We start from the raw sequence: 18,624 nt of genomic DNA on the forward strand, positions 1-18,624 counted from the left end.
CCACCTCTCTGCAGGGATGTAATTGATCCCCCAGGACAGGAACTACAGGGTCTGCTCCTCAGGCATCAGGTTTAGGACCAGAGTTTGCATCCAGAGCAGCATTTCCCACTGTCTGAGATGGGAGATCTGCTCGGGGCCAGCTGCAGGTGAATTCCCTCGCCTTTGCCTTCCCTCCTGCTCATTGAAATAAAACAAAACAACTCCCTATGTAAACCTGCACTTGGGGAAGGATGTGAAAATGAAAACCCAATGGTGCTCCCCGCATTGCCAGCGCGGTTCAGGTCCTGCGGTGCCACATCAGGTTTAAGAAGCTGTGAGAAACCGGAGCGGTGGCTTCATTAACAGCAAAGCCTCCCCCTCCATCTACCACCGTGTAATAAGGATGCGATGCCAGGAGCCGCAGGAATTGCCTTTACCGGGTGGGTCACGGCACCTCCAGGCCAGCGAGCCGCGGGAGGCGCGCAGCCGCCCCAGCCCGTGCCCGACCGACGGCCGCGGGCAGCAGCCCCGGGCCGCCCCGGCCGGGGGAACAACCCGAGGCCTCCGGTTTATCGCCCCCGGCGCGGCCGGAGCCCCCGCAGCCCGGCCCGGTGTCCGCGGCCGCGGCGCCGCGCGGCGGGGGCGGGACCGGCGGGGGCGGGGGCGGCCGTGGGCCCGCCCGGCCCGGGGAGGCGGCGGCGGCAGGTGGTGCCGAGCAGCCGCAGGACGGAGCCGGAGCCGCAGCCGCCATTAGACAATAGGCTCCGGCGGCGGGGCGGCGGGAGCGGCGCGGGGCGAGCGGCGCGGCCGGGGCGGGGCGGCCGCGGGGCCGGGGCGGCCGGGCCCGGCGCGGACAAAGGCGGCGGCGGCGCGGGGAGCCGCGGCGGGGGCAGCAGCAGCGGGGCCGCTCCGCGCGGGGGCCGAGCCGCAGCCTGACATGATGTTTCCACAAAGCCGGCACTCGGTACGGCGGGGCGGGGCCGAGCACCGGGGGCCGCGGGGGCCGCCCGGCCTCTGCGCGGCGGGGCCGAGCTCGCCCAGCGCCTCCCGCCGCCGGCAGCGAGCGGCCGGGGGGGTCTCCCCGCCCCCCAGCCCCGGCCGGGCCGCGCGCCGGCGGAGCCGCTGCCGCTGTCGGGGGGCGGCGGGCCCGGGGGAAGGGCCCACGCGTGACCTTGGCCGCGTCCCGCGTCGCGATCGCGGTCCCCGGGGCGCCGCCGGGCCCGGCCTGCCCGTGCCGGGTGCAGCCCCGGGGCCGAGCGAGCTGGCCGCGGCGGCGGCGGGACCGGGGCGGGCTCGGGCGGCTCCCGCCCGGCGCCCAGCGCTGTCTCCTCTCGTTCAAGGGCTCCTCTCACCTGCCGCAGCAGCTCAAGTTCACGACCTCCGACTCCTGCGACCGCATCAAGGACGAGTTCCAGCTGCTGCAGGCCCAGTACCACAGGTACGCGCTCCCGCGCAGCGCGGGCCCGGCCGGGTCCGCCCGCAGCCTCCGCCGCGGGACCGGAACCGGTGGCGGCTTTGCTGCGCGGGCGGAACGGGGGCGCCGCGGCGGGACCGGCTGCGCGGCTCGGGGCACCCTTGGCTGGAGGAGAACCTGGGGCAGGGTTCGTCACGTCCACTCGGAGCCCAGTGGGGAGAACCCGCATCTCCCCTCCAGCCGAGGTCTGTCCCCCGAGCGCCGCCCGGCCGGGACCCCTCCAGCCCTCCCGCGTCCTGCGCGCTGCTCCTCGGCTCCTCTGGCTGGCTGCCGTTCCTGGACGGCTGGTGCTGCAGGGAGCGCCTAGAGCCCAAAGCTGCTGCTTTTCTGCGGGTGCGCGTGGAAACGCTTCTGCTGACCCGAACGCTCTGTTGCTGTGCGTGTCAGAAATAAACGCGGGGCTCTTGGGTTGATCACCTGGGGATGCCGCTGCCCTGGCCCAGCAGGACGTCGCACCTGAGCTGGTGTCGTCCTGGCAGGAGCAGGCGGAACAACCGTTGGGCAGAGGCCGTTCCTGCACATCCCTATGTCTCTGGGCAGTGGGGCGCCCCAGAAAGGGGCGGCTGGAAGGGAGGGTGTCCCCCCCCCACTCCACCCCCTTGGACTTAATCTGGTGGGGAAGAGGCACGTTTTGCGTAGGTGAAGCTGTTCCTTGTTTGAAACACAAAAGCGCAGCACACGCTGGCTGCAGTTGCTCGGCTGTTGAGCTGGAGTCTCACAAACCCTGGGAGCAGCGTCGCTGTCTCTGAAGGGTGTGAAGAACCGAGGGCAGAGGAAAAACAGCCGTTCTTCTGGAGGGATGTGCTGCACTTGAGCTTCCCCCCAGCCCTCCAGAAACCGCTCTGGCTTTGGTTTTGAAGTTGTATTGCAGCATCCCTTGTGTGCTGCGGACAGGCCCGTCCGCTGTCAGCTGGGGAGCCGCAAACCCCTCCTTGGGCAGCCGCCGCGGCTTCCTGCTCCCCGGCTTCCTGCTCCCCACGGCGGGCTTTGCCCGGGGGGTCGTTCTCCAGCTGCTGGGTGGGCGTGTGTTGGTGGGGCTGCAGCTGGGAAAAAGGGAGCAGGCTCTGGGGTCACCGCCGCGCCAGCACGTGCAGCCGGGACGGGGACGTCCGGGGAGCCGGTGTGGCCGGGCTGGGGCCGTGCGGGAGCAGCTGCTCCGCGGCCGCCGACTCTCTCACCTCCTGTTTTGTGGTTTTCTTACTGTTTTCTGGCTTTTCAGCTTGAAGTTGGAATGTGACAAACTAGCCAGCGAGAAGTCGGAGATGCAGCGTCACTACGTCATGGTAAGGACCGGCCCTGGCGGCGCGGGTGGGGGCTCCGGTTTTGCCTTCGCGCCATGGAGCGGCGGGTCTCTCGGCAAGGCCGAAACTGGCTTTCTGAAAGCAAGGCTTTTTCGTGGTATTCTTGCAGGCAGGGTGACAGTTCGCCTGCCAGGTGATGGGGACGAGCCCTTTGGCAGGGGGACACCGGGCAAGGCCGCGCTCTGTGCCCTCCCCGTCAAGGAGCTGGGAGGCTGTGACACCGTCCGTATCGATGAGCTGGTGTGTGCTCGCAGCTGCTGCACCTGCCCTAGAAGGAAGAGATAAGATGGAGAAATGAATCCAGCAGCTCCTCAGAGGAGAGCGAGGGCTTTAAAACGAGAGATAAGGGAGCTGCCCCCTCTGTCCTCCTGTGCTGTCCGTGTGTCCAGACTTCAAGGCTGTGGGGTGCAGGGCGCTTGGTGCTGGGTCGTGGATTTCCTCGTGTGTTAGCGGGAGGTGTCCCCGCTCTCCGGGTCAGTGATTGCCGCTATGGACGGTCGCCTCCCGGTGTGCCTGAGATGGGTGGTTTTCCTGTAACGCCGGCAGTCACCAGGATGGTTCGGAGGGGAAGGGCTGTCGCTGGTCGTGCAGCACTCGAGCTTCGCAGGCGCAGCGGCTCCTGCCTCGCTGGTGCGGAGCTGCCGCGGCTCCCGCCGGCGAGCGAAGAGGAGCCTTTCTGTGGGTGTGCAAAGCTGCTCCAGCTGCTCTGGGTTTTGAATAAGTCACAATGAGCAGCTCGGGGGTCGAGCTCCTGCTTCCTGCTCAGGCTTCAGAATGCAAAGAAGCCTGGAGAGCCGGCAGCGGCGCTGGCGCAGGCTGAGATCATGGCGATACCAAGCTGGGCGCTTCTCAGGCTCGCGACGTCGGCACCAGAGCGCCAGTGAGCTTCTCCTTGAATTGAATGAGCACAGATGTGGATTTTTCTTTCCCTTCAGAAGAATCGCGATTGCAGCCTGCGAGCTGAGGGAGGAGGTTTCTAAACGGTCAAACATCAGCCTTCACGCGGCTCCTTCCAGGGGTCAGGATTTCGTGGCTCCTGCCAATAGATGACTCCGCAGCTGCCTGTTGCTGCTGAGCAGGGCTTTTCTGGGTGGGTTTGCTGGTGCGTGTGTTCTGTTCCACGCAGCTCCTTCCCAAACAGCTGGCGCTGCGCGCAGCTGGATGTGTTCCTTGCTAGACGAAGGGCAGTTGCGATCTCCTCCATTTGCTGCCGAAGCAGCCGCGCGGGCGTCCGGACGCCGCCGGGCGAAGCTCGCGGCCGGGCTCTGTCTGGCTGTGGGTGTGGGACCTGTGCGGCCTTTTTCCAGGTTGGAAGCAGCGTTGCTCGCTCTCACCCCGATGCCGGCGGTTCGGCGGTGCCGCGTGGGCCCCGTTGGTGGGTTCCCTCACAGCATGGGGATCTGTGCCGTGTTTGCCTCCCGCTGGCTTTGCTTCCCAGGGCCTCTGCTCTCCCATCCTTGCCCAGCGCTGTGAGGACCTCGCTGGGGACGCAGCGGCTCCCAGCGCTGCGGTACGGAGCCGCTTTACCTGATGGACGCTCGACTTACAGTTTCTTTTGTTCTCTTCTCCCCCCCTTACAGTATTACGAGATGTCCTACGGGCTGAATATTGAAATGCACAAACAGGTAGGGGAAGGCGTTTCCAAGTGCTCTAATTCCTGGGGACGGTGTTTGCTCTGCTGTGCTTTGCCCCCGTCACTTCGGTGCTGTTTCGGCACTAGAAATGCCGTGAGCCTGTGAAGCGTCAGGGTCGCGGTGCCGGACGGAGGGTCCACCCTGGGCTGTGGGCGCGTTCTGCTGCCCCAGCGCAGTTTGGGCGGCAGCCGCGGCCGCGCAGGCGGCGAGTGGAGGGACGGGGAGGCTGGAGGGACCCAGGGGGGCTCCTGGCCCCGCTGCCCCCCGTGCCAGGGAGCTTTGCCGTGGTCACGAGCGGCGCCGCTGGCTCCCGCGGGCGCTTGCCGGGCAGAGCGCTCTTCTCATGGGCTGATGAGGTGACGTGATGACAGACCTAAGAAAGACTCCTTGTGATAGAGGCTCTGCTGCAGCCCGGAGGAGTTTGTTCGTTACCCTCACTGGTGGTTAAGCTGTTAATTATCCCCAGTGGCTAATTACCTGTGCTGTTAACAACATGAAACTCCTCTGCGCCTGACTCTATCTGGCTTCAGCTCGCGGTCACAGACTCGCCTGCGTGTTGTGGCTCACTTATAAAGCCTCGTAGCAACATCCTGCTCCCCACAAAGGCGCTGGGTGCCTCCGGTCCCGTCGCCCTCATTGGTGAGCCCACAAGCCTGGCTTCCCTGGGAAACCTCATCAAATGTAATTCAACACATCTCCGCTGCTCTTGGTTTGTTAAATGAACATTGGAGACCCAGAGAGGGAGGACATTGGAAGCTTTTTGCAGTCAGCAGCACTGATGTGTTAACTGTGCAGGGGGTGAGGTGACAGCCCTGCGCCATGGCACCAGGACACCTTTATGCGGGGAAATGTGTTTTCCTAGGGCTGTTGAGGGACGTGGGGAGGGGAAGAGCAGCCGGTGCTGAGGGAGGCCAGTCCAGAGCCGCCTGATGCTTTTCCTCCCCATTCCTCTCCCCTCCCAGGCTGAAATCGTCAAGAGGCTGAATGGGATTTGTGCGCAGGTCCTGCCGTACCTTTCGCAGGAGGTGAGTCCCGCCGGGGCCTGGGGGGCGCCCGTCCCTCCCCTGGCGGATGGGACGAGGGGACTCTGTTCTCTCCCTCCGCGAGTCCTGAGTCATTGGCCACTTCTGCACGGTGGGAGCTTTGGGCGGCTCATTGGAGGAGGGTGGTGTTCAAACAGATACCCCCATCTGGTTCCTCTGCCTTGTTAATTAATGCAGCTGATGGGCTCCTCCCACTCTCCCGAGAAATTGATTGGGAGGGCACTGGAGTTGCTGCTTGAGGCAGGAGGAACATGGAGCGCCGCCGGTGCCGTATCTGGTACCTGCCCGTCTCCCCGCAGAGCCCAGGTGCCGCGGCTGCTCCGTGGCTGCTGTTTTGGTGTCTGTTCTCCAGCTGTGGGGTGCAGCTGTTTCTGGGTCTGCGTTAGTTATGGGGCTGAGGGGTGGGCTGTGTTCTTCCCATCCGCCCGTTCTCGGGGAGGACAAAGTGCTTTGCTGATGGGATCCGAGCTGCCTAATGACTAAGCCACGGTGAAACCTTTTGCATCTTAGTGCAGCCCCTTTCCCCTCCCCAGCCCTGTCCTGCTGCCAGGGGGTGAAGCAGAATCCATCCTCTGGAGAGCACTGGGCAGGCGTGGTGCTCAGCGCCCTCGTGGTGCTCAGTGCCCTTATGCTCTCAGAGGAGCAAGGACAATTGTCCTTTATTATTTAAAGTAAGTGATACAGCTGTTTTTCCTGCTGGTGTCTGGAGCAGCTGTGCTGGGTTCTCCCACAGCAGCATCCTGCAGCTGCTGCAGTTGGTACCCAGGATAGGTCCCTGTTCTCCTTCCCCCTAGCACCAGAAATGACCCCGAATCCCTCTGTTCTCCCCCCACCAGCATCAGCAGCAAGTCCTGGGAGCCATCGAGCGAGCCAAGCAGGTTACGGCGCCAGAACTGAACTCCATCATCCGTGTACGTGATGCACGTTTAGTTTGGGTTTGGCGGGATGGCAATCGGTGCATTTGGCCTTGGGGATGGAGCTGGACAGGGGGGTCACCGCCTGCGGATGTGCAGCCCGCGGGGATGAGCTGGGCGCGCTGGGCTGGCCCTGCTGGCGCGGGGCTGGTTTTGTGCAGGGGTTGCACCAAAGTCCTTGTTACGACGCGGACGTGAGTTTGCAGGGTGCACGGATCCCCGCGCCGGCCCAGCAGGGCGCAAGGAGAGCAGCTTTGGGTTTGAGGAGGAGCTGCAGCAGCTTCTTGACATGAAAACACCATCTGCTCTTGGTCAGGGTCGGGAGGGCTTTGGCTGCGTCCTCAGAACACGCCGGAGTCTGGGGCCAGACGTGCCATGGACCAGGGGCTGGTGGCGCTGGGGCTGGGCTGCTGGGTCCTCTCTTGAGGCTGTCACAGCCCAAGGAATCTGGAATGTGGGTTTGGGGTTGTGGTGGTGGTTGGTTTGTTCTTTTCCCTGGGCCTTTGCTCTCCAGGACGCTGAGGTCTCTGGTTTAAGCTTGGCTGCTGGCACAGGCCCTTGGTTTGGCGCCCAAGTCCGCTCAAAATGACAATATCCCTCTCCTGTCTTGTGCCCGTCCGTCGTTCCCTACAGCAGCAGCTTCAAGCTCACCAGCTGTCGCAGCTCCAGGCGCTCGCGCTGCCGCTGACTCCGCTGCCCGTGGGGCTGCAGCCGCCGTCCCTCCCGGCCGTCAGCACCGGCACCGGGCTGCTCTCGCTCTCGGCCCTGGGCTCCCAGGCTCATCTGTCCAAGGAGGACAAGAACGGCCACGACGGGGACGCCCACCAGGACGATGACGGGGAGAAATCCGACTAGAGCGGCTGGGGGCCGGGGGAGGGGCTGTGGGGGTGGGGGCTAACGCAGGATGCAGTGTCTCTCTCTAGTTGCTGTGCAGCAGAAGGGAGGGGGCTCGTGTTTGGGGGTCCCTGCCCCACCGCCGTCTGCGGGCGGGCTGCTCCGCAGCGACGCGAGCGCCGCGGCAGCAACCGCGTGGCCGATCGTCTCCCCGCGCCCAGCCTGGCTCCCCGTCCCTGCTCCATCGCGGGGCCGAGCCCCAGCCCGGCGGTCCCGGGGCTCCCGCCGCTCCCTACTTGGTATTTAAAGACGCCCCTTGATCCTGACGGTTTCTGCACAACCTCCTGCTGGGACCCCTGCCCCGAAACCAGCTCCTCCCTCCCCCCGCGCTCGAGCTCATCGCGTCGCCCCGTCCCGTCCCCGCGCCCCCTGCACTAGTACAGGCCGGCACCTTGCTGTTCTGCATGTATCTGTTCGCACCCGGTCCCGCGGCTCCTCGGGCGGGGCGGGGAGCCCCCGCCACCCGCTCCCCTCCGGCATCGCACCCGGCTCGGGCAGCGGGGCGGGGGTCCGAGAGCCGTCCTGGACCCCCCCTGCCCCGTGTAGAGGATACAGCAGCTTTCTCTGTTCTGATCTCCGTGCGCTAGCGTGTCTTCTAAAAAAGAAAAAAAGGAACAAAAAAAGAATAAAATTAAATAATAACCTGGTGTTTGTATATAGTCCTTTAGAAAGATCTTGTTTTGCTTTTTGTGTTTAATCACTTGACCTATAATAAGAGGAAGTGAAAATGCTGTATCAAGGACGTACAAGCTGTGCCTTTCAAATAAAGAAATAAGAAGGTTGGTTAAATCTGTGACTTGCTGCCTCCTTTCTTGCCACCTTTGGGGTGACCTTAAAATCCTTCCCTCCCGCTCCTGCCCCCCAGACACAGGGAACTAGGGGGGAAGAGCAAGTGGCTTTGCTGGCAAACCTTGGACTCTGCCGCAGTTTCCCCAGGGGGGCGGTGTCTGGAGGAGCTGCCCCCGCCGTGATGTGTCCCAGCGCCCTTCCTGGGGGTCAGCGCTGACCCTCCCTGCGGCTGCCCCAGCGCTGCTCTGCGCGTGCGTGGTTCATTTTTCCGCTGGGTGCAGGGGATAAGCTGCTGATGTGACACCTGCCCCCCCGGAAAACCTGGCCTGTGTCGCCCTGGGGCTGAGATTGCCGTGATGGAGCCGGCTCTCAACAAATAGAGCTGTCCTCCGGCTTCAGAGGCTGCTCTGCCCTGATAACATCTTCCCTCTGTATCTCCCAGGCCAGCTGCAGTGGGACATTCTCCTTCCCCTGGGAAGGAACCTGTGCCCGGGCGTCTCGGTGCTTCGGTCCCGGGCCCGCTGGAAGCAGAAGGGGAGCGGTGGCCGCGCTGTCCTGCTGGCGCGGGGCAAAGGTGAACACTGGGGGTCTCGCTCCTGTCCCCTCCAAACCAGGTGCCCGTGAGGGCTCGATGCACCTGCTGCTCTCGCTCTGGGAAGCAGCGAGAGCAGAATGGCTGCTGCGCGGCAGGGTGACCAGGCCCAGCGCCGGGATCCTGCTCGGGAGCCGCCGGAAGCGCCGCTGGTAGCCGCGGTCTGGCCCCGGGTCTGGCCCCGCGGTGGTAGCCGCGGTCTGGCCCCGGGTCTGGCCCTGCGGTGGTAGCCGCGCTCTGGCCCCGCGGTGGTAGCCGCGCTCTGGCCCCGGGTCTGGCCGCCGCTTCCGGGGCCTCGCTGAGCGCGCGGCTCTGGTGCGAAAGGCCGGCGCAGCTCTGGCCGCGGCCGGGCTGCCAAACCACCTCTGCGCCGTGAGCGCCGCCGAAACCCGCTGGGAGCGCGGCAGCCGCGGCGCTGGAGCTGCTCGAGCGCTTCCACCTCCAGGTCAGCGGTTCAGCCTCGGCCCGGGGGCAGGTTGTTCCTCAGGGGCTGCAAGGAGGGAGGACTGAGGAGGAGCTGCTCTGGGGTGTTTTCAGGCTGGCGGTCTCAGAGGACGGATGTTCGTGTTACTAGAGCTAATTTCAGCCTCCCTTTGGTCGCCAAGGGGTCAAACAGCCCCCGGGGCTGCTGGCTGCGCACCCTGGGCTGTGGGTATCGCCTCGCAAAGTATAAAGACAGAACTTCAGGGCCCTCCAGGTCCCCTCCAGATTCCCAGATCACCAGCAGCAGATGCTGAGCCGGACCTCGTGCTCTGCTCCTGCTTGCCCGCTGCCCCGCTGCTGAAGCACCTTGCCACGTTTGGGCTCTGGCACCAAAATCTGCCTGTCGCTGCAGGGATCACAAACCGCGTCGTTCCTCCCCGCCGCGGTGAGCGCGTGCCGCCCTTCCCCTGGGCCAGGGTTTCCACACTGGACTCTCAGTCCGTCCCTTCCAGCTTGTTCCATGGGACCGCTCCCCCGGTGGCCGCAGCGGAGCCGCCTCCGCCACGTCCCCTCCTGCTCCCACCCACCCTCCTCATTTTTCAGCGCAGCTTTGCTTGAAACAAAGGCCCAGCCCGCGAGCCAGGAGCGCCAGGAGCGCGGAGCGGGGCCTCCTCCTTCATCACTGATGCAGGAGCGCCGAGCCCTTCCTGGCTGCGGCGCGCGAGATAAAAGCTAAAAGAGGCATCAATAATTAAAAACCACTCAAAGCCGCTAAGTGCAAACAGGAGCCAACGCGCAGGTCGAAGGCAGCGGAGACCGGAGCCCGCCAGCTGCTCCAGGGGCTCCCACGTCTTCTCGCGGGCGGCCCCGCCGTCCCGTGGGCTCGGGGCCGTGGTTCAGTGGGGGCTCGGGGCGCGCGCACCCCTGGTTGCCAGTGCAGCTTTGGCTCAGTTCTTGCGGACTTGCTGCCAATCCCCAAACCAAAACCACTTTCCTTCAATTAAAAGCTCCTCCAATAAGGCAACAAACCAAAAAGGAAGTATTCAAAACTTTGCATTTGGGTTAAAGTGCGTCTGTCCATACACACAGCCCCGTGATACACGCGCACAGGAGGAACAGGAGGTTTTTCAGGGGCTCTGGAGCTGCTGACCCGGGAACGGCCGCGGCCCCGGGCGGGGGAGCCTCCGGTGCCGCCCCCGCACCGCCCGCCCCCGCGGCTCAACGGCACAACTAATAGAAGATAAGCGTGAACTGTGCGGCGTTGAACGTCCCGCCCCGCGCCGCCCGGTGCGGCTGGTCCGCGGTACTTAACGATCGCTCCTCGCCCTCCCGTGACCGCCCCAAACCGGGATCGCGGGGGCGCCCTCGGCGGGGCGGGGGTGGCTGTGGGGGCAGCGCTCGGTGCCCCCGGAGCCGGCGGGGCCGCTCGGGGGCCCCTTTTCCCCGGGGGTCCCCCCGGGCCGCCGCCCCACGTTACTTTGAGTGGCAGCCGGCGGCCGCCGCAAAGCCTTGTGGGCCCGGTAACCCGCCCGACCTGCGCGCCCGCGGCGGGAGCCCCGGCAGCCGGCGGCCCCGGGCCGGCCCGCCCGAGGGGTCAGCGCCGGGCGCTGCGCGGGCAGCGGGGGGGCCGGGCCGGGCCGGGCCGGGCCGGGCCGCTCCCGGGCGCCGCCGTCGCGCAAGGAGCCGCACACGGCAACTACAACTCCCAGCGTGCCCCGCGGCACCCCGGCTGGCGCTCCCGCGGGCCGCTCGATGCCTATTGGCCTGCGCGGGATGTGTCGTCACGAACCCATGTGGGAACGGGGTAGGGCGATTGGCTGGCGCTCCGGTGGCGGCAGCCAATGGCAGACGCGGCCACCGCCGGTGCGGGCTGTGGGGCTGGTTAAGGTGGAGCCGCCCGGTGGGGCTGCGCCGCCCCGGGGTCGCTCCCGTCCGGGCAGGCGAAGGGCCGGTCCTGAGCTCCCCCTTGGCCTTGGGCTCCCTGCAGCCCCGCGCCAGCCCCGCTGTGGCGGCCCGCCGCGCCCCCCCCGCTCCGGACAACTTCGTTCGTGCTTTCGGCGCCCCCGCGCTGCCCCACTGGCGGCCGGTGCCGTGTCTGTCCCGGGACGGGCTGCTCTCAGCGCCCGGGGCAGCCGGCTCGGCTCCGCTCCCGCCTCTGCCCGGCGCCGGGGCAAGTGTGGCCGGGCTGGCGAACATGCGGGAGGGGGATCCCGGGGCTCGGGGCCGCCCGGGCCGCCGCGGGCACGGAGCCGGTGCGGCCAGCGAGGCCGGAGCTCCGGTGCTGCCCGGGCCGGCGGCGGAGCCGCTCCCCCCCGCCGCCCCGAGCGCCCCCGCGTCCTGCGGGGACGCGCCACCTTAAGCGGGCGCTGGCGGACGGGGCGCGCGGGGCTGGGCGGCAGCTCCGGGATCCCGACACTGCCGGGTCCGCCGGCGCCCCCCGCCCCGTCCCGCCCCCCATGGAGACCCCGCGGCCGCCAGGCCCCCCCCGCCCGAGCCGCTCGGCGCCCCCGCTGCCCCCCCGCTGCCGGCGTCGGGGCGAGAGACCCCCGGGGACCCCCGGAGCGCGGCGGGGGGGGCGCCCCCGTTAGCGCGGGAAGACGGGCGGGAGCGGGGGGGCCGGGGCTCTCGGGATGTTCCCGCAGGGGCGGCACCCGGTAAGTACCGGGGCGGGGCGGGCTGGGCGCGGGCAGCGCGGCGGAGCCGCAGGGTCCAGCCGGGCCGCTTCTCCGCAGGCTCCGCTCCAGCCCGGGCAGCCCCTCAAGTTCTCGGTCCTGGAAACCTGCGGCCGCATCAAGGAGGAATTTCAGTTCGTGCGGGCTCGGTGCCGCGGGTGCGGGCGGAGCGGAGCTGCGGCTGCGGGAGCGGCGCGGCAGGGAGCCCCTGGTGCGGGGAGCGGAGGGCAGGGCGTGGGGACACGAGCGGCTCAGGGGGCAGGAGGCGGCTGCATGTCGGGCAGGGGGAGCGGCCGGATAAGGGGTGTAACAGGAGCTAGGGGGAGGCCGGGCATGGGGGGAGGATGGGGCGCAGCCCGGAGGGTGAATCGGGGCAGGAGAAGATGGAGAATGGGGGGTCCTGGTGAAAGCGCTTGGGGAAGAATGGGAGAGGGGTCTGGGCTGAAGGGCAGCACAAAGCCGTGAATTGGGGTGCCGGGTCTTCACTGGAGGTCACAACGGGGAGACCACCCGCGGTTTGTTTCCCCCGGCCGAGCTGGGTGGAGGGCGACATGGAGGGGACGGCACCGGGAACGGGGCTCTGGGGGGTGACAGCGTCTGGGGGTGGCGCAGCCGTGGGGTTTGGGCCCCCAGAGATGGCAACACCAGCCAGGGCTCTGCGTTTGACACCCCGCGGCCCCACGAACCCGCGGGGCTGCAGCTGTGCTGAGCTTGCTGAGTTCGCAGGGTGGAAAGAGGGGACGGGGCAGACGGGGCGGGAGATGCGGGTCCGAGAGCGAAAACCCCTTTGCAGCCTGAAGCTGGAATGTGAGAAGCTGGTGAGCGAGAAGACGGAGATGCAGAGACATTATGTCATGGTGAGCTGCCCCTGCCCTGTCCCCGTGTCCCCCGTGCCAGCCCCGACCGTCCTCCATCGGGGTCCTGGGCTCTGGTCAGCGCAGCCGCTCACCCGAAGGGGCCGGTGGGCTCCCCGCCCCCCGCCAGGGGTCTGCGCAGCTTGGGTGGTGGGGCTGGGGGGGGCTCGGAAGGAGTTAACGGTTATTCCTAGCGACGGCCGCTCTGCTGCTGCTGCTCTGTGCCCCTCGAGCCCAGGAACATGCCACAGGTTTTGTCTCTTTTATTTTCCCCTTTCCCTTTTTCTGTTCGGCCTTTTAAGAGATCTCCACCGTCCTTCCTGTCTCTCTCCCAAGGAGGGGTGGGCTTGGAACTGGTTGATACCCAGGGGCTGGTGTTTTGGGTGGAAGGGGAAGCTGCCTTTAGGAGGAGCAGGGAAGGACCCCTCCTACGTTTCCAGCGTGGGGTTAATCCCCCCGACAGCGCCCACCCCAGCCCGTCCGTTTGCAGCCCTGGCGGGAGGGGGAGCTGCTGCTGGAAGGAAGGGAAGCGGGTGGGATGGCAGAGCTGGAGCAGCATTCCCTCCTCTGCAGCATCCGGCAGAACCAGCCGCTCCAGGGAAAGGGGGAACCCAAGTTATGGCATCCAAAGGCAAACAGACCTGAAGCGGGGCAGCCCCCATCCCCTGGGCGGTGACAGCCCGGTGCGTGAGGCCAGGGCCGTGCTGGGCTTTACTGGCACGCTCTGTCACCCACCGGCTGGGATCTCTTCCCGCATCCCGGAGGCTCCGGGGTTCCCAGAGCTGGGCGGGAGGACGATGAGTCCTCTGGTCCCGGTCACAGGGGTTGGACGGTCTGCGCTGTGGCTGCTCCTGCCCTGTCCCGGGCAGGGGGCGCAGGTCTCGGCCGTGGGGCTGTTGTGACGGGCTGGGGGCAGAGCCCGGGGGTCGCGAGCCCCCGCCTGGGAACGGCCGTTTGCTCCAGGCAGCTCCTGACCGCGCTGCGTTGTGGTTTTGCTCCCAGTACTACGACATGTCCTACGGGCTGAACATTGAAATGCACAAGCAGGTGAGTGAGGGGTCCGGGGGTCGCTGGGCTGGAGACTTTGCTGGGAAACGACCTCCCTTGTCCCCACGGAGCCGCCGCGGCTCGGGAGGTGCAGCACAGCCCTGCTGTGGGGCTGCCGTGCAAAGCGGTTCAGCGGGGGCCAGGCAGGTGCTGTGGGACGGGGTCTCCTCCCCATGTCCCAAAGCGCCTCTCGGAGCCCGGCCACGAGCCCCGTGCGCGCATCCCTGCGGCCCCGGATGCGGGAGGGAGCGCGGAGGGCGCTGCAGGAGCCGCGGCCCAGAGGCAGATGGATTCTGTCTTTTTTTTTGGTCTTTTTTTAAGTCGCTTTTTCCTTTCCCGAAGCCAGAGGAGTGTTTCCACCCTTCCCTGGTTCCCCTTTTGTTCCAGCGTTAATTTGCTTTCCCTCTTCAGATTTATCAATCTAGTCATCACGGGCTCTCTGCCAGGGAAATTAGTTTGGAGCAATGCCTGACAAAGTGGCAAGTCAACTGCCATCTTCCTCCAGCTGGCACAGCCCCCCGAGCTTGCTCCTTTTGTTAGCAGGGAGAGCCGTAGAGCCCGCGAGCGCGTTCCTGCCGCCCGTGTGCTCCCAGCGGGAGCCGGGGCGTTTGGCGGCTGGATGGGCAGCTGGCACGGCGGAGCACGCGGGGCCCGTGGTGCTGCTCTCCAGGGCTCTGCGCTGCGCAGCGGCTCCCGCGCGCTCTCCTTCCCGCAGGACGCCCCCTCGGAGCCCGGCAGCCCCGGCCGGCTCGCTGCACCGCGCTGGGAGCCGCCCGGCAGCCCGGGCTCCGTCACCTCCAGCCGCAGCGCGACGCCGCTCAGGCCGAGGGACAGAGCCTGGTAGGGGCACGGGCAGCCAGGCTGGGGGCAGCGGGGACGCGGCCCCACGTTTCCCTGCTGCAGACGGGGGGTGAGGACGTGCCGGTGCCCGATGTTCAGCACCCGCCGCCGGGCAGAGGTCGGTGCCCTCGGGGGAGGCCGATCGGCTGCTCCGCGCGGGCCGGCTCTGCGGGGATTTTCCATCGTGCTGCTCACAGCCATCGATTTTCCTCTCTCTTTTGTTATTTATTTCCTTTTCCCCCCCTTGCCAAGCACCAGCACAGTGCTCGGATTGAAACATCAGCGTGCAGGGAGGGACAGGGAGGCTGCTGCCCCCGTGCCCTCCCAGCCGCCGCGGGGCCGCAGCGCCCCGTTCCCGCCGAACCGGGGTCGGGAGCCGGCGGGGGCCGCGGGGAGCGCTGAGCGGCGGCTCCCGGCACAATCGGATTAGAGCAGACAAAGCGCCCTGAGCGATCTGCCAGCGCAGCACGCAGCTTTTCTCCGTTATTAATTCTTTTTCCTTTGCCGGTGTTGACAAAATCCCCAGGTGGAAAAAGAGAAAGAAATAGAAGAGGCAAGAAAAAAGAAAAGGGCTGAAATAGCTGTGGGGATTGAAGAGGCTGTTTTGTCCCCGGTGTCCCTCTGGCTGGGGAGGGGTGCGCCCGCACCAGGGGGGTTTGCAGGAGGGAGCAGCAAATCCCCAGGGCTGTGGGTGCAGGATTGCAGCAGCTCAGGGTGACACGGGGCTCTATTCAGCGTTTGCACCCGGGGAAGGGAGGGGGGTTGTTCCACGCTGCAAGAAGGGCCACAGTAGGGCTGGGGTGCAGGATAGTGCCCCCGGTGACCTGTCCCGGGGGTCGGGTCTGTTTTGGGCCTCGGTGCTGGGCGCCGCTCTGAGCAGCGCTGCCGAGGCCGCTCTTCCCTCTGCCGTGCAGACCGACCCTCCAGCCAGCGCTGCCACCTCCCGCCCGACGCCCTCACCGGCTCCGGCATCCCCCGGCACGCCCGGCAGCTGCACACGCTGACCCACGGCGAGGTGGTCTGCGCCGTCACCACCAGCAGCTCCACGCAGCACGTGTACACCGGGGGCAAGGGCTGCGTGAAGGTGTGGGACGTGGCGCAGCCGGGCACCAAGACCGCCGTGGCCCAGCTGGACTGCCTGGTGAGGACGGGGAGCAGAAGGGTGTCCGGGAGTCAGGGAAGGGGAATGTGTGCTGTTGCAGTGGAATGAGACAGAGGGTCCTTTTGTGTCTGTGATGGAAAGAGGAGAAGCACCTCCTGTACCCCCCCAGGCACTGATCAGCTCCTTCACTCGCCCCCTTCCCTGTAATCCAAATTCAGAACCGCGACAACTACATCCGCTCCTGCAAGCTGCTGCCCGACGGCCGGAGCCTGATCGTGGGCGGAGAGGCCAGCACCCTGTCCATCTGGGACCTGGCGGCCCCCACGCCCCGCATCAAGGCCGAGCTCACCTCCTCCGCCCCCGCCTGCTACGCCCTGGCCATCAGCCCCGACGCCAAGGTCTGCTTCTCCTGCTGCAGCGACGGCAACATCGTGGTGTGGGACCTGCAGAACCAGAGCCTGGTCAGGTGAGCCCGGGCGCGGGCGGCGCGGGCAGGGCTGCTCCGAGCTCTTGGGAACAGGCACCGCTCGGTCCCGCGGTCTGACCCAGGCCCCGGGACAGTCCCGTCCTCGCGGCCGGGGTTTCACGTGCGGATGCCGGAGCCCTGACGGCCGTGCCCTCCCCTCCCCGTCCGCGCTTCCCCAGGCAGTTCCAGGGCCACACGGATGGCGCCAGCTGCATCGACATCTCCAACGACGGCACCAAGCTGTGGACGGGGGGGCTGGACAACACGGTGCGGTGCTGGGACCTGCGCGAGGGGCGGCAGCTGCAGCAGCACGACTTCAGCTCCCAGGTAGGGCCGGGCTGACGGCAGCTCCGCGGGGCCGGGACCGGCCGGCGCTGCCCCAGCCCCTCTGTCCCCCCAGATCTTCTCCCTGGGGTACTGCCCCACGGGAGAGTGGCTGGCCGTGGGCATGGAGAGCAGCAACGTGGAGATCCTGCACGTCACCAAACCCGACAAGTACCAGCTGCACCTCCACGAGAGCTGCGTCCTCTCCCTCAAATTCGCCTCCTGCGGTAGGCGAGCTCCGTGTTTTCTGCTTGGGCTGCGTGCGGCCCCAGGTGGGTCCGTTTGGTCCTTTTGGGGTCCCGAATGCTGACCCGTTTTCTCCCGCCCCAGGGAAGTGGTTTGTGAGCACGGGGAAGGACAACCTGCTGAACGCCTGGCGCACGCCCTATGGAGCCAGCATCTTCCAGGTGTGGGGGGCGTTCGGATGGAGTGCCAGGTGCTGTGAGCCCCCAGTGCCGCCCTCACTGCCCAACTCTCTTATCTCCAGTCCAAAGAGTCCTCGTCAGTGCTGAGCTGTGACATCTCCATCAATGACAAATTCATTGTTACGGGCTCCGGCGACAAGAAGGCCGCGGTGTACGAGGTGGTGTATTGAGGCCCTGCCGCCATCCCTCGTGGAAAGGCCCCGCTTTGCCCACCGCTGCTGGTGCAGCCCTGACCTGCAGACACAGCTGAGAGTTATCGGTAACAAAATCTATTTAACTGTGTTTTCACTCCCTTACTAATAAAAATGGAACAAAGGAGTGGCTAGTCTGTTGACAGGCCAGGGACTGATGGAAACTCCTCCCCGCAGAGCCCCTGAAATGTCAGGCTTTAGGAAGACCTTACGCACCTTGCAGGTACTTATTAAGTGGCCTCCCAGGCAGCATTTACACAGTGGGACCTGCAGCAAAGGGAAGGAGATGGTGCTGGGGAATTCTGGCACTACTGTTGTTTTACTGGTATGAAGGTCTCTCATTTATCAAATGACACATTGTTTTCCATTTCCTTACGGCAAGAGGTGTGTTGGGAAGTGCTGACCATGCAGTGGCCAGGCGGGATTTAAAGAGCAGCAGGGCCCGATCCTGACCCGAACCACCTGGCTCAGGAGGGGCAGGAGGCACTGGGGCGGTGGAGCTGGCTGGGTCCAGGCTGGCTCTGCCGGCACAAACCGGGACCGTGTCACCGCTGCTGGACAGTCCTCAGCCTCACAGACACAGTGCAAGTTGCTGCTGTGGCTGCTCCCCCGCAGCGCCCTCCCCGGGAACCCGTGTCCCCGCCCGGGGAGCGATGGCAGAGCCCGGGGAAGGAGGGATGGATGGAGGGATGGATGGAGGGATGGATGGAGGGATGGATGGAGGGATGGATGGAGGGATGCGCCGGCGGCCGCGGGCCCCGCTGCGCTGCTGCCCTCTGCCGGTACCGGGGCGCAGAGCCCGCGGGAGCGGCCCCGCACGGCGGGGGACCCGGCACCGCCCCGGGGGCTGCGGCGGGAGGCGGCGGCCGCCGGGGCCTCTCCCGGGGCTGCCCGGGGAGAAGCGCTTTCGCTCCGGGATCCGACACCGACACCGGTCCTGCCGCGGGGCTGCTCCTGGTGGAGTCTCTGATAGGGACGCACCAGCTTCGCTTTCTCTTGCTCATCTCTCCCAGACGACCTCTCTGCTTTCTCCTCCTCCCCTTTTCTCCCTGGTGATGTTCCCCACTTTCGATCACTCTTCTTTCCTTCAGACGACCGAGAGGCAGCTCCTGGTCCCCCCCCCGCTCCCACGCTGCTGCTTGGGAAGGGGCAGCCACCGCAAACAGGCGCCTCCCGGTTTGGGAGGTGAGATTCCAGCCCCATGGGGTTGTCAGTTCCCGTGGAGACACTGAGGACCGAAGCCCCACTCTGCATTTTTCCAACAGCTAAAGGCGTAAAATGTCGACTGGCAGCATGGTACTTGTGGCTGACAGAAAATGACACCCCAAAGTTGTGGGGGGAACGAGAACCCCGCAGCACCTCTGCTGCTGAAAGCTCATCTGGGACATGAAGTGTAGCAACGGGTTCTTTCCAAGAGCTGGAGGAAATGTGGTTGTTCAACTTACAAAATGATCACAGAGCAGAAGTTGTAGTCGGGTTCAAATTCAGTAGAGAACATGCAGGAAGGGACGCGTGCGCGGCTCTCAGAATCTCCCTCTGCGTACGTGTGCAGCTGAAAGGGAGATCCTGTGCTCAGAGCACCTGGTTCCTGCGTTAAGGTGGGAGCAGTTCTCAGCCTCTGTTTGCGAGCTGCTTTTTGTAAGCAACGAAAATTTTCCTC

General features: G+C 66.0%; 1 protein-coding gene and 1 pseudogene across 2 annotated transcripts; both read left to right on the forward strand.

Moving 5' to 3' along the window:
• Positions 1-836: 836 nt before the first annotated feature.
• TLE5 (TLE family member 5, transcriptional modulator) lies at positions 837-7,200 on the forward strand (the record flags this gene model as incomplete). The annotated part of the gene is made up of 7 exons (XM_080359037.1): positions 837-943; positions 1,320-1,417; positions 2,673-2,736; positions 4,335-4,379; positions 5,351-5,413; positions 6,268-6,342; positions 6,979-7,200. The coding sequence occupies exons 1-7, from the start codon at positions 917-919 to the stop codon at positions 7,198-7,200; spliced, it is 594 nt and encodes a 197-aa protein (XP_080215163.1). The 5' UTR covers positions 837-916.
• A 4,473-nt stretch (positions 7,201-11,673) lies between these two features.
• Positions 11,674-16,943, forward strand: LOC308049526 (transducin-like enhancer protein 2; annotated as a pseudogene). The gene is made up of 12 exons: positions 11,674-11,697; positions 11,776-11,873; positions 12,509-12,572; positions 13,572-14,004; positions 14,160-14,272; positions 14,332-14,574; positions 15,371-15,597; positions 15,777-16,024; positions 16,204-16,351; positions 16,425-16,575; positions 16,679-16,755; positions 16,836-16,943. The product of its transcript is annotated as a transducin-like enhancer protein 2 (transcript).
• Positions 16,944-18,624: the final 1,681 nt, after the last annotated feature.

Source organism: Nesoenas mayeri (assembly GCF_963082525.1).
Source record: "Nesoenas mayeri genome assembly, chromosome: 25".
NCBI lineage: Eukaryota > Metazoa > Chordata > Aves > Columbiformes > Columbidae > Nesoenas > Nesoenas mayeri.